The 13744-nt window shown below is 52.0% G+C and overlaps 2 protein-coding genes across 2 annotated transcripts; both read right to left on the bottom strand.

Moving 5' to 3' along the window:
• Positions 1-1915: 1915 nt before the first annotated feature.
• Positions 1916-7273, bottom strand: ADPRS (ADP-ribosylserine hydrolase). Its single transcript, XM_058819973.1, has 6 exons — positions 7045-7273; positions 5976-6072; positions 4991-5198; positions 4715-4899; positions 4523-4623; positions 1916-4002 (listed from the first exon to the last, which is right to left on the bottom strand). The coding sequence occupies exons 1-6, from the start codon at positions 7271-7273 to the stop codon at positions 3710-3712; spliced, it is 1113 nt and encodes a 370-aa protein (XP_058675956.1). The 3' UTR covers positions 1916-3709.
• Positions 7274-7624: 351 nt separating this feature from the next.
• TEKT2 (tektin 2) lies at positions 7625-12446 on the bottom strand. Its single transcript, XM_058819972.1, has 9 exons — positions 12291-12446; positions 11808-11933; positions 10958-11163; positions 10348-10491; positions 9730-9844; positions 9296-9403; positions 8772-8915; positions 8490-8569; positions 7625-7854 (listed from the first exon to the last, which is right to left on the bottom strand). Exons 1-9 carry the CDS (start codon positions 12444-12446, stop codon positions 7653-7655), a joined length of 1281 nt encoding a protein of 426 aa, XP_058675955.1. The 3' UTR covers positions 7625-7652.
• Between the last annotated feature and the right edge of the window lie 1298 nt (positions 12447-13744).

Genomic DNA, 13744 nt, shown 5'->3' on the forward strand with positions numbered 1-13744 from the left:
TCTGCCTCTTGCCATTCAGGCTTCAGGCCTTCCTTTTAAAAACTCACCTACCCTGAAATTTAGAAACACAAGAAGGAAATTTGCAGTTGGAAGGCCAGTGCTCTGAGCACTGCCTGTTAGGGGTGTGTGCCCTCTCCCTGGGATTTCTCCCTGTGAATTTCTCTCCTTAAAGCTGCAAGTTTCATGCAGAGATGAACCTCCAAGCTGGAAGGTGTCTGATCCCACTGGACATTTTTAACTCCTGAGGGTACGGCCAGGACCATTTGGATTGTGATCCTAACAGGTTATTTCCCAGCAGGAACAGTCCCTTAAATTAAAAGTGGAAGCTCAGATGATTTTTCCAGGCCCAGGTTTGGTAGGAGAGGATGCTGGGAGGGGACTTGGCTCCTTTTCTCTGGAGAATGGAGGGATTTGAGCTGGTCCAGCCTCGTGCAGGGCCAGGAGCTGCCACGCCTGGTGGGAGCTTCATCCTGCTCCTCAAAGCAACTTATTTATACTGTGCCTAACCTACAGCCCATCTCTTCTTGTTCTGTTCTGCTTCATTCCAAACTTCTTGTTCGAGCTGGCAAAAAGCAACGACCAAACTCCTCACTGTAGCCACCCCCAGATGAAGTTTGTGCTGTAGATAACAGTTTTGTAATTCCACTTTCCTATCACGTGCAGAGCAAACCCATAATCACCCCTAGCAGCTATTTAACCTCTTACATTTACACACTAATGGAAAGCAAAGATATTACACGCACATAGTTAGGCTAAAAAAAAAAAAAACGATGCACAGGATGAGGGAGGCTGTTCACTCTCCAGAAGGATTTTTTTTTTCTGGAATATTGAGTACATATTAGCCAGCAGAAAGGATTATTTTCTGTCGTGTGTGTGAGCGCGTGGGATTTTGGTTTCAATCACAAGAATAAAAAAGGTTGGGTTGGATGAGGTATGTCTATTTTTAATGCTGAAAACTGCATTACAATGTGCATTTTTATATACAAATTCTTACTATTTTTTTTAAATTTGCCTCTAGTATCTTCATTTCTAACCTAGTATATAGAGGTTTTTAGTTTTGTAAATACTTATTACATGCACTGTCCTAGTAAAAGTTGGTTTAAAATGCACTCTTTGTGACCCAAAACTGACCTGCTCTTCACAACTAAAACTGCAGTACTTGATTGTATTGACAAACATCAATAAAACTTATTGTATAGAGGTGGGCTCAGCTGTGCTTTGTCCTGGGTCTTGCTCCGTCTCATACACACTCTATTTCCACCTCAAATGATCTTGCTCATTCCCAGCAGATTCCCTAACTGATATCCTTATGCAAAAAGTTAATGCATGTTTCTTGTGATTAAGGAAAACACTGTCTCCAGAAATCCAGTTTTAGAAATGTTGAAACCCAGATCCTTGCAGCCTGGTGATTATTAATTTCAGGGAGTCAAGTTAAAGTCTTAGGGATTCCCTTTCCCTTCTGTGTGGTTTTTTCCATTATTTTTTTATCCTACATCACACACCCTGTGCACAGCCAGCCTCAATCCTGAGTGAGTCAGGAACACTCAGGACTGGTGAATCACTTGCACCTTCACAGGCTCACAGTCCAAAAGGAAGAAAATGTGTTTTCCCACCTGATCTCACCTTAAGGGGTGAAACATTTCCAGGAAGGCTTGGCTGACACACAGCTCATTCCAAGGAGGAAGCCATCCTCCTGCTGCCATTCACGAGGCTCCCAGTGCATTCCCTGCTCTCTGCACCATCATCACATGCTGGATTCCAGCACCTGAACTCCTTCCACAGGCTGAGAAGAAAAAGGGGCCTTTCCAAAGGCCCTCCAGTGTCAACTCACCCTTGTACCAAGAACCACTCCTGGTCCTCTTGGTACTGAGGATGCACAACTTCATGACTTGAGTGAAAACACAGCAGTGGCAACTTAAAGATAACTAAGGGATTTTACTTCTTTCCAAGGAAACTGAATGGTTTAGTACGCATCTAAATTCAGGCTCAAAAAGCTCCAGTCTTTAAACAGGAGCTATTTGCTTGTCAGGAGTTCCAGACTTTTAAAATTATAAAGCTGCTTTGAAAGAAAAATATCTTCTTTTAAATAATTACATGAATCTGGTTGTCCCTCTGGCAGAATAATGTGGAAAACCTAGTATTTTACAGCTCAGATCTGTAACACAATACAAAAATATACAACAGACCAAAATTTCACATGTTCCCAGGACAAGAATCCATTTATACAAGGAAAACCCATTATAGCATCACACAAAAGACTGGCACTTGAAGGAAGCAGACAACAGGGAAAGCTGGAAGGACCTGTGGCAGCCAGATTCCCACATGTGCATGCAGCCTGACACAGCCACCACGTGCTGACACCACTGGGGAGCACCACAGCCACTTCCCAGTGTCACAAGACATGCTGGAGAAATAACAAGAGTTACACTGTCACATTTAAGTTTATAAACATTTCCATGTGATGACTTTTTGTTTTCAATTACTAAAAGGCTTCCAACCCTTTCTAGATGTGCCATTCCCAAGCTGTTTTTCCCTTTTTGAGCAGCTCCACTAGGAAAAGGTTTTCAATGTGAGGTTCTGGAACACAGCTGTGCTAGAATGTTCTGGGCCACCAGCACCAGCTTCTTTTTAATATTGATGTCCCCAATTAACCCACCTTTCCCTTCAATTCTGGGGCAATTTTTACCAAGTACAGAGGCTAAGAATGTGATAAATTAACGCCTGCATCCTGCTCAAGTCACTTTTGTGACTGCAGCAGAATCAGGAATTCTATCCCTGCACTCCACAGGAGCTGGACTCTCATGATCCTTGCGGGTCCCTTTCAGTTTGGGGTATTCTGTGATTTAAACAGGAATCTCACTTGGTGCTCTGGGCATATACAGGACTTTAAAAATACAGAATACATAGATTAGGAACACAGGAGCAGCCAGAGTGGCTGCAGCAGTGTGACAGCAGCTGTGCAAGGGGGCACAAAGTGCAGCAGGTGCCTGTTGGATCACAGGGCCAAGGACACAGGAGGAGCAGCAACTGGTGACACCCTCTCCCAGCAGGGACAATGAGCCAGCTGGGATTGTCTGCAGGCATCAAAGGTCTCTCACAGAGCCATCAGCAATGCAAAGAAATCCCTTCTCTGGCCCTTCTCATTCTGCCTTTAAGGCAACAAACTTCCCTGGAAATCTGTGCTCCATTATCCTAACTCAGCACAGGTGACAACTGTGAATCTCTGGTGACTCCTATGACATCCCTCATCTGGCCAGCTGACAATGACCTGCTGCTGTACCAGGGGTGTGGAGACTGGACAAGCCACTGACCACCAAAACACAGCCCACGGACACATGAGCAGAGGAAAACAGGGAAAAGTCCATGGATTCAGACACCTGCCAGTAACTGCAATGACAAATGGCACAATGGTGGACAAAGCAAGCAGCAGAAATCCATGGAAAATGAGACACTCGTGTACACTCAGGGAGCTGCAGCCACTGTCCAAGTGCAGCCACTTCCCAGCTGACCCTTGACTGAAGGGGATGTCCCCTCTTTCCCAGGCTGGCTCCTGCTCCCAGCTCCCAGCTGACAGCAGCAGGCACCTTCCCCTTCCCAGCAGAGGCTCGCTGGCGTGGGCCGACGGCGCGGATCCACCGCGGGGCCTGACCAGGGAAGCAGAGCTGACCATCCCTCTGCCTTCAGCAAAGCCCTGGGGCTGCCCTGGAGCTCAGAGCCGCTGGCAGTAGAGTTCATAGAGGCTCTTGGCCATCCTCTGGGTCTCCTGGAAAGCCTCACAGCTCTGCTCCCAGCTCGGGGGCACCTGCTCCTGGCCGTAGTAGGCGCCGGCGATGGCGCCCGCCATGGTGGCGATGGTGTCCGTGTCCCCCCCCAGGGAGATGCAGTAGATGATGGTTCTCTGCAGGGCGTTGTAGTGCTCAGGAATGTCAGGGTCAGCGTCCATGCAGCGCAGGAAGGAGTAAATGGCAGTGGGGACGGAGCGCAGCGCAGCGATGCCATTGCCTGGAACACACACCGTCAGCACCCTCTGGCCTCCTTCCTTCTCCCATCCTACTGGTGACTTTCCATAATGATATCACAGATTTTACCAGGAAAAAGTGCAAAAAGTTGTCCCTCAGAAACCCCCCAGCCCCCCAGTACCACCCACATCCTGCAGAGCAATTCCCAGTTACCCCAGTATAGCCTGGCCATACACATCTACTCATTCCCACTCAATATGCTGACCCAAGAGCCCTTAAGAGTCTTGGAATGTTAAGAAACATTATGCAAGGTGAGTTTCCCTTAGCAAGACATTTTTTTCCTATCAATACACAGAGGAAATAACTGGGTTGAGACTCAGAATTCCTGACTGGTGAGCACAGGCTGCTTTTCCAGCATTGTCTGTGCCTGACAGGCAGCATAGGCTGAACAGGAATCTCGGGGAACACACATCGACCAGGCTGAACAGGAATCTCGGGGAACACGCATCTACCAGGCTTGCTGAGTTAGTCCTGCTTCCAGCTCTCCTAAGAAAGGTACTCACCCAACTCAAACAATACATCTGCTTTGGGAACACTGCCGAGCTCCAAAAATTCCTTGATTTTCTTGAGACGCCTGGAAAATGGTAAATCCTCAAATCCCAGCCTGCAAACAGAGAGGGCAGTGAAGAAGAGAGAAAGTGAAGAGCCAGAACAAACCACCAGAGCAGGGTTGGGGCTTTCCCCGAGGAACTCACGCTCGGGCATCACTGAGAGATTTGTCATCAGCCTCCACGTGCTCCATGTGGCTGATGAGCTGCTCCAGGAAGGCTTCCCTGCTGAGCCCCTCCTGCAGTGCCAGGTGCACAGCCAGGGCCTGCAGGATGGCCCCGTTGTAGCCCAGGGAGTTGGCGTGGGTCAGCTCCGCGCTCAGCTTCGCAAACTGCAGAGAAACCCCGGTGTCAGCAGAGCTTCCTGGGACGCTCCCCTGGCAGCAGGGACACCCAGAGAAGCCCAGAATGTTCCATTAATACCTTCTTGACATCCTGGATGTCGGAGTAGACGAGGGGGATGCCAGCCACCCTCATGGCGCCGCCGTTCCCGTAGGAGCCCTTCCCGTTGAACTGGGCTCTCGCAGGCTCAAACACATCACTGCATTTGGGGCTCAGCAGCTTCTTGAAGACATTGACCACGGCCATCCCATAGCCCCTGTTGGGCTCCTTCTTGTACTCCTCAGCAAACCTGGTGTGGGCAGGGGGAAAACACACCGAGGGTTTGGTCTGTTATTGGGGTTTGTGATTGGAGGAAGGCTCTTGCTAAAGGGAATTAACAACACACACCTAAATCAGGGACAGTCAGGGCTCAGAGATTCAGTTCTGCAGGAAACAATTCCCAAAGAACAGTGTGAAAGAAGGATGTATAAACATCACCTTCCATAACCCACTTGTTTCCCTCTCAGCTCTGCCTCAAAATAGAAGCAAACTAGAAACATTTCCGTGGGTCACAACCACAAGGAAAGTCTTTTGTTCAAGTTCAATGGAAGAGTTTTCTAAACAAAGAAATGCTTTCCCTTAAGTGGAACCAAATGCTCTCAGGGCTGGGGATTCAACAGGGAAATGGATCATAAACAGAGTCAAGCTGAGCTCACTCCTATTCCCTCACTAAATTAAGGGCAGTGCAAACATAAATAGCAACAAATAAACATGTAACAAAATGTTTCTGGAATCTCCAAGCATTCTCCTCCCCAAAGGTGAACACACACAAGGCTGACACACAGAAGGCTGACACACAGCAGTGCTGCCCTGTCAAGGCAGCTTCAGACTCCACACTGCAGCTGATGCTGCTGCATGGTCCAAGGCATGGCAAAGCAAAAGGATTAACAAACTAAAGGATTAACCACCTATTTCCTAAATTTCTCCCCTCCAAAAATTAGCAATTAGAATTAGTCTGCCTCAGCCTCTGTCCCCTTCCACAGATAGTCACAGTGATGGTCACACCTTCAGGAAGCCTCATGCTCACCTCTTGGCCATGTCAACCTCATCAAACTCCTGCTTGGCCAGCAGTGACTGCACCACCGACCTGCTCATGGCCGTGTCGTCCGTGTAGGGCAGCGACTCTGCAACGGGAAGGCAAAGAGTCACACCAGCAGCCAGGGACAAACTGCTCCTGTCCTCTGCCAGCACCACCCTCATCTCCAGGGCTGACTGCCACAAGCTGTCAAGGACAGCTGTGGCTGCCTATGGATCCCTGGAAGTCTTCCAGGCCAGGTTGGACAGGGCTTGGAGCAACCTGGAACAGTGGAAGGTGTTCCTGCCATGGCAGGGGTGGCACTGGGTGATTTTTAAGGCACCTTCCAACCCAAACCTGTCTGGAATTTAAGTTTCCTGGCACTCTGAGGTTGACACTGCCATGGTTGTCAGAGTAAGGAGACACAGCCAGGGAGCTGCATCCATAGCTATAATGACACAGAATATACTTCAAGGTTAGTAAGAGCCAGGAGATGTCTGACATCCAGAGGTGTATATGGACAAGAGTCAGGCCAACACAGAATCACAGATTTCCAGTATGCTTTAGGTTGGAAGGGACCTTAAAGCCTATCCTGTTCCACTCCCTGACATGGGCAGGGACACCTTCCATTGTCCCAGGTTGCTCCAAGCTTCATCCAGCCTCGCCTTGGACACTGCCAGGGATGGAGCAGCCGCAGTTTCTCTGAGGAATCTGTGCCAGAGCATAATCTCTCATGGGGAACAATTCCTTCCCAATATTCCCTAAGGAATCCCTTGGGAATCAGGAATGGGTGTTGAACCCCCACAGCACAGGGGGATGGGACAGAGCAGGGCAGGGGACAGTCAGGGCAGTCACAGCAGAGATACCCCACAACCAGGTGAGGGGTAAGCACTGGGGGCACCCACGTTTCGGAGGAGCTGAGGCGTTGGGGATTCTGCAGGTTGGGCACTCTCAAAGCCCAGTCCTGGGGGTGCTGGGGTCCAACCCGAATCTCTGGGGTGCCGAGTGCCGTGCACAGCGGGGGGTGTGAGGGGGCACCGGGGCACATCCCCCGCTCCCCGCCGCGCTCCCGCCCACGCACCTCCACGTGCGCTCCCCGCCGCCTCCCCTCCCTCCTCAGGCGGCGCCGGTTCCAGCCCTTTGAGGAAACTCAGCAGCTCCGGCAGCTTCACGATGCTCCTGCCTTCGAAAACAGCTCCCAGGCAATCCCCCAACAACGCCCCGGCCAAGCAGCCCCGGAACCGAGCGAGGCCGGGCCGGGGACGGGCCGGGAGCCGCCCGGCGCCTGAGGCCGGACCCGCGGCCGCCATCTTGCCGCGCGCGGCGCCTTCTTCCCCCGGGCCGCCAGGGGGCAGCGTGGGCCGAAGGGGCTCCGCGCACAGTGCTGCCCCCTGGCGGCCAGGAGGACCGAGGCGCCGGCAGCACAGCCCTGCTCCCTTAAATCCCTCCTGGAATCCAGCTGGATTTAATCGCCGCGGATGACAACTGGGGACAGGCCCTTTATTGTTTATAAATCTCCTCGGAGCGCGGGAGGCTGTAAACATCATCCAAGGGCCAGACAGTTATAAAACAAACTAGGAGAAGAATTCCATTCTCCCCAAACACGACGCAGATGTCGCTTTTCCTTGCTGCGGAACTGAATCACCGGGAGTTTTCCATTCCCCCCGCGCTTGCACAATTCCCGGCGCGCTAAGCCAGCTCCAGCTGACTTTCCTTCGGCAGGTTCCTGGTGCGGCTGACAGCGTCGACCTCTGGGTCAAACTTCTCCACAGGGACCACGAGTTTTCTCCGAGTATCCATGCACTTGTTGTCTAGCTGCAGAGAATTGGTTTTGTAGCCGATATCGGTCTGAATGCGGTGGAGTTGTCTGTAAAGAGCATCCAAGGCATCCCTGGGAATGAGCAGAAGGGACAGGAGTTGGGATCAAATGGGAAAAGACTCCCCAGGGAATGGTCACAGCCCCAATCCTGCCAGAGCTCAAGGAACATTTGGAAAATGCTCTCAAGCACAGAGTGGGATTGTTGGGGCGCCCCATGCAGTGTCAGGAGTTGGTCTCAGTGATTCTTTTGTGTCTCTTCCAACTCAGGATACTCCATGATTTTAAACTGGACAGGAAGCACCCAACTTCCCACATTCTGGCAGCATGTGGCCCTGTACAAGGAGTGAACTCATCAGATACTCATTGTTTGGGGCAGTGAATAGCCAGCCCACACACTGCTCTGGGAGGGCAGCAAGAGATGTGCGCCCGGGGAGCTGCCAGCCCACAGCAGCACTTGTGTTCCTTCCTTGTCACTCTTCTTTTTGTCCCTTTTCAGTCAGGATCTGGATGAATTCAGAGTCAAGCAGGGGCTGTGGGAGCCCCATTCCCCTCCCAGCACAGTACCCCACATGCACCAAGCCCAAACACTGCTGCCCCTCATGAGCCCAAGTCCCAAAAGGCAGGTGTGCCCAGAGCAGGGACACCCAGAGCCACATCCCCTCAGGGCAGTGCTGAGCACTGCTGTTCCTGGACAGCAGGACACTCACTGTGACTCTGTCCTCTTCTGCTGGAGTGCACGGATCATCCCCTCCAGCTGCTGGACCTCGTCTGTCAGTCCAAACTGAGCCTGCAGGGAGGAGGGGACAGAACTTAACAGGGCTTGACAAAGGCCACAGTTCCCTCCTTCCCCTGTCCCCCAGCTCTGACATTATTCCCTTGCTTTGCTGTGTCACTGCAGGACGCATTGCTCAGCTGCTCCAACACTCATCCATGTTTTCCAGAGCCCCCCTCCCCTCAGCTCCCTGCAGGGACCATGGCAGGTGGGGTACCTGGTCCCGGCAGAGCTCGATGTGGGGCCGGTACGTGCGCGTCTCCAGGCGCGTGTGAGCCACTTTCAGATCCAGGGTTCTCTTCTTGATATCTTCCTCCAGCTGCCTGATCTCCTCCTCCATCTCAGCAATCTCCTCCAGGGTCTGAGGACATAAATGTGTCATGAGGGACAGCCTGGGATGCAGACTGGGAAGCTGCCCCCGTGTCTCTGGGAATTTTGCTGTGCTGGGCATAGATTTTACTCAAGGGCTTCTGAGGACTGAATCCTCTGCTTTCACATGGACCAGGATGGTGCTGCTGAGACAAGGGGTGAAATGAAGAGGCTGAAACCTGGCAGTGCTGCCAAGCAGTGCCAGAGAAGCACTTGTGAGAGGTGGGATACTGCTGGGATCATATGTGTGCTACTGAACAGCAAACACATGGAAACTACACTCAGGCTGAGTCACTTTCCATGTAACAAAGAGCCTTTGGGACTCTGTTCCCAGCCAGGGTTGCAGTCAATGACCAAAGAAACAACACTTACATTCTTCTCCTGCCATCTCAGCTCACTAAGGGCTGCTTCCATGTCTCTCATCCTCTTCCTCAGCGCAAACTCTGTAGCTATACGCTGAGCATCCAGCTCATTGTTTGTCTGAGGAGAGAACAGCTCCAGTCACACATGGCTGCAAGGTGTCTGTGTCCCCCCCAAGCTGTGCCTGTAAGGTTGGGACAAGCCCAGGAGCAAAACCAGCCAGGTTTGGCTGCTGCCATGTGTGCATGTCACACTTCCCCAGTAGCCAGAAGGTGGGGATCGATGGACAGGGACATGTCCAGTCTCAGCAAGCTCTGCAGCACAACCAAGCTCCCACTTAAACCAGGAGGGCAGCTGTTCCCAGACAGATCCAGAGACATGGCTGCCAGTCTCCCACACCAGATCCAGAATGGCACCACAGATTCCGGGCCAAGGGAGCAGTTTACCTGGGCAATGGCAAGTGTGATTGCTCCTCGGAGATCGACTGAGGCTCTCATCTCTGCCTCAGCACGCTCCTTGTTGCACCGGCTGTTCATCTCCCACTCACTAAGTGCAGTTGTTCTGGGAACAAATCAGTTACGAAAATGAGTGTTTGCAAGACATTTTAAAGGAACCACCTGCTTGAGACCAGGGTGGCAACACAAAATTATTCTGGAAAGCTGGAGGTCACATCTTCCCTGATCTCCTCATAGATTGAACCCCACCAGGCCCAACATCTGCTCCACCAGGGACACCTCCAAACCATGGAAAGGAATGTCAGGCAAGTGAAAATGTGCAGCAGGTCCCCCTGAGCTGTGCCAGAGGTGACAATGACACCACACTGCTGAGTGTCACTTACAGCCAGGCAGGAGGGAGGCAGGGCACCTAGCCCCCACTGGGATTGTGGTGACAATTTAGCTATCTCCCAAAAATCTGTGGCTTCCCCATGCCACAGCCAATTTCTCTTCTGAGCTTTCTCCAAAACTGTGCCCATCAAGCCTGGACACAGCATGGAAGGAAAAAGCAACCCAGGGCTCAGGGCAGATTTGATCACACAAGGACAGAAGGACAGATTCTTTCCTTACCCATCTGGGATCCGTGTTGGGTTGACCTTGAAGGAGATGTTGCCAGAGGTGCAATTGAAGGACATGCACTGCCGATCGAGCTCCAGCGCCTCCACCTTGTGCCGGTGGTCACAGCTCAGCTGCTGACGAGCTTCCTTCAAGAGGCTGTGGAGAGCCAGGCTGGAGTCAGCAGGGAGCAGGCCCAGGGCAGGGGCAGCTCACAATTCCCAAAGCCTTCATCACCATGTCAGTCATCTTAGTGAAATGAATGATGAGCTCCCACCCTCCCTGGGAACAGGGCCTGACCTGCCCAGCGCTGCCTGCCTGGCTGGTATCACCCTGGAGAATGGAGCTGTGAAGGATTCCCACAGAGTACCAGGGCCTGGGAGCTTTGACACCTCGTGGCCACTGATTCCTAAACCAAGGCACAAGAGATCTGGGACAAAATTTCCAAATGGTGCTTGTGAAGTTGTCCTTGACACACCCTTCCCTGCCAAATCCCCAAGCTTGAAAATCATCCAGGGTTCCTGTGTGGTTCCCTGCTCATCTCAGAGTGGCATTAGAGGCACATTAAGTATCTGTGGCCAAGCAAGGAGAGCAGAGTCATCAGCCAACAGCTGTAACTGCTCACCAGAGCTGTCTGAAGGCATCATCCACTCGCTGCTGCAGCTCTTTCTTGGTTTTCTCAATCACCTTCACCTCTTTGTGTAATTCCTCTTCCACAGGATCCCTCACCACATCGATGTCACGACGGCTCTCACGGAATGTCAGGCACTCAATGGCAACATCCAAGCACAAGTTCTTTGCCTGGATGGCATTTTCTGCTGCTTCCTTCACCTGGAAGAAGCAATCAATCAGGTGTGTGGGGGATCTTTTAGAGATAGGAGAGAGAAAGGAAGGGGAACCCCCCCATACCATCATTAAGAGGGACTCACACTGTCTTTGCAGTTCTGAAAACTTTTATCAAGTCTGGAATAAAAATTGCCAGAGCCAAACACCTTAGTCCTCTACACCTGCCATTTGCATTGGGAATCACATCTTGCTGGGGATTAACAATTCCAGAAGCAGCAGCAGCTTCTGGGTTTAAAACTCATGGTATCAGAGATCTCTCACCACTATTCCCTATGTAAATCCAAACATTTTTGAAGGGTGGTGTTTTACATATTTCTTATTATCCTTCAGAGCTTTATAAAAAAGTCCAAACAACAGAATCCACCCAGAAATCCAAACAGAAGCATGTAATACACAGATGCATGACATGGCTTGGCTCAGCCAAGAACACAGTGGTTTGTTTTCCAGGAAGTCATTCCATCAAGTATGGATCTCAGTATAAAATATACATATATATATAAATTTATCTAGTGAGAAGCCCCCCTTGAACTCCAGATGGGCTTGCCCATTGCACAAGACAAGCCTCAATAATTTCACATCCCATGTTGAGAGTGAAAGTTCATTTCCAGCCATCTGCCTTGCCAACATACTTTGCCTAAGGCTTCAATTTCCAAATCTAAGTCTGTGAGGCATTTGGCCAGGGCCTCTCTCCACTTGTCCACGGTGGTGATACGATCTTTGAGCTGGGTTCGGCTGTTGTGCTCATCCCATTTTGCCTGGAATTAGAGAGAAATGCCGTCACTCTTTTTAAAATTGTAGTTGTGAATCTTGCCGAAGCCGTTCCCCATTTTCAGGACTGACTGAGCCTCTCACAGGAATACAACGTGTTGCCATTTGGAATCACAGTCATTTACACAAATGGAGAGCACAGAGAAGAATATGAGTGGCAGTAAATGTGAGAAACAGACATTTTGTGACAGTATAGATACATCATTGCAGGTGGGTTTACAGGGAATAAATGTCTATTCTTAGCATGTTCTGTACAGGTAAAGCCTTTATTCCCTCATCCATACACCCAAATCCAGACACTCTCCCCAGCTCCTCAGCCCACTATCCTGACAAAGAGAGCTCACCTGGTTGCCGGTGTCATTGCGGAGAACTCGTCCTTCCTGCCGGATGTGGTGGGAATTATAACGCTGCTGTTCGGCGTCGGCCGAGATGAGGAGGGAGTTGTTCTTCCAGTCCGGCAAGGTGAAGCGCTGGCCCGGCTTTACACTCAGCGAGGCCATCTTGCTCAACGGGTGACTGAAAGGGAGCGGAAGATTTCTGTGTTTATTCATGGAAATGCACCTGAAATGGAGCTGCAGCCAAAAACTACAAAGCTCTTCAGGAGAAAGGCAGCAGCAAGCTGCAACCTGGAGCCTGGCCTAATGCAGATACATGTCCTTAAAATGGGGGAGCACAAGGGCAGGTGATGGGAGCCATCCTCTGTCCCAGCCAGGGGGAAAAACCCTGTCCCATCTGTCCCTCACAAGGAACTTAATTGTTTGCAAGGACAAGGAGCTGCTCATAGCACCAGCTTCCATATCGTATTCAGCTTAGACAAAAATGGCTGAGGATGTGACTGATTCTGTTGTCCTACCACTGAAGGCTTAGTCTAGGGCAGTGACCCCCGGGACTCCAAGGCTTTTAAGGAATAGCAGAGTTTTTAGTCTCCTTTTTTATCCAGCACACCGTGCACAGTGGGGAGAAACTAGAGACCCAATTCCAGAAGGTCGGAGGAGCTCCCGAGGGGGCTGCAGGTGCCCAAACCCACAGTCGGGGGCAGTTCGGGGGCAGAATCCCTTGGCAGTGGGATATCTATCCCATGTCTGCCCCAGCCGCCGGGCACAGGACGCTGCGCCCGGAGCCCCTCAAGCTCCAAGCCCAAGGCTGACCCAGGAGTTCCTGAAGGGAAGGAGGCCCGGACAGAGGGCACAGAGGGCCGCGGGACACAGGGGCCCGACCGTAGGTGGAGGGGAAAGAGGAGAAGGGGAGAAAAAGGGAAAGGGCTGAGCCGCCGGCTCGGATAGGGCCTCACCCCGGCTGCTATGAGGGGACTCAGCTGCTCCGGCCCGACCATGCTCCTGTTCCGCCGCAGGGCCGCTCTCTCACCCTTACCGTTCCGTTACCGGCCGACCTCCACTCTCCCCTCACTGTTCCCGGCCGATTCCCCCTCTCACCTCAGCGTTCCCGGCCGATCCCCGCTGTGCTTTCACTGTTCCCTTCCGATCCCCCTTTCTCCCACCCTTCCCGGCCGATCCCCGCTGTCCTTTCACCGTTCCCGGCCGATTTCCCCCCCTCTCCCCTCACCGTTCCCGGCCGATTCCCCCCCCCCCTCCCCTCACCGGTCCGGCCGATCCCCCCCTCTCTCCCCTCACCGTTCCCGGCCGATCCCCGCCTCTCTCCCCTCACCGTTCCCGGCCGATCCCCGCCTCTCTCCCCTCACCGTTCCCGGCCGATTCCCCTCCTCTCTCCCCTCACCGGTCCGGCCGATCACCCCCTCTCTCCCCTCACCGTTCCTGGCCGAACCCTGCTGTCTCTTCAC

Source organism: Ammospiza caudacuta, chromosome 25 (genome assembly GCF_027887145.1).
Source record: "Ammospiza caudacuta isolate bAmmCau1 chromosome 25, bAmmCau1.pri, whole genome shotgun sequence".
Classification (NCBI taxonomy): Eukaryota; Metazoa; Chordata; class Aves; order Passeriformes; family Passerellidae; genus Ammospiza; species Ammospiza caudacuta.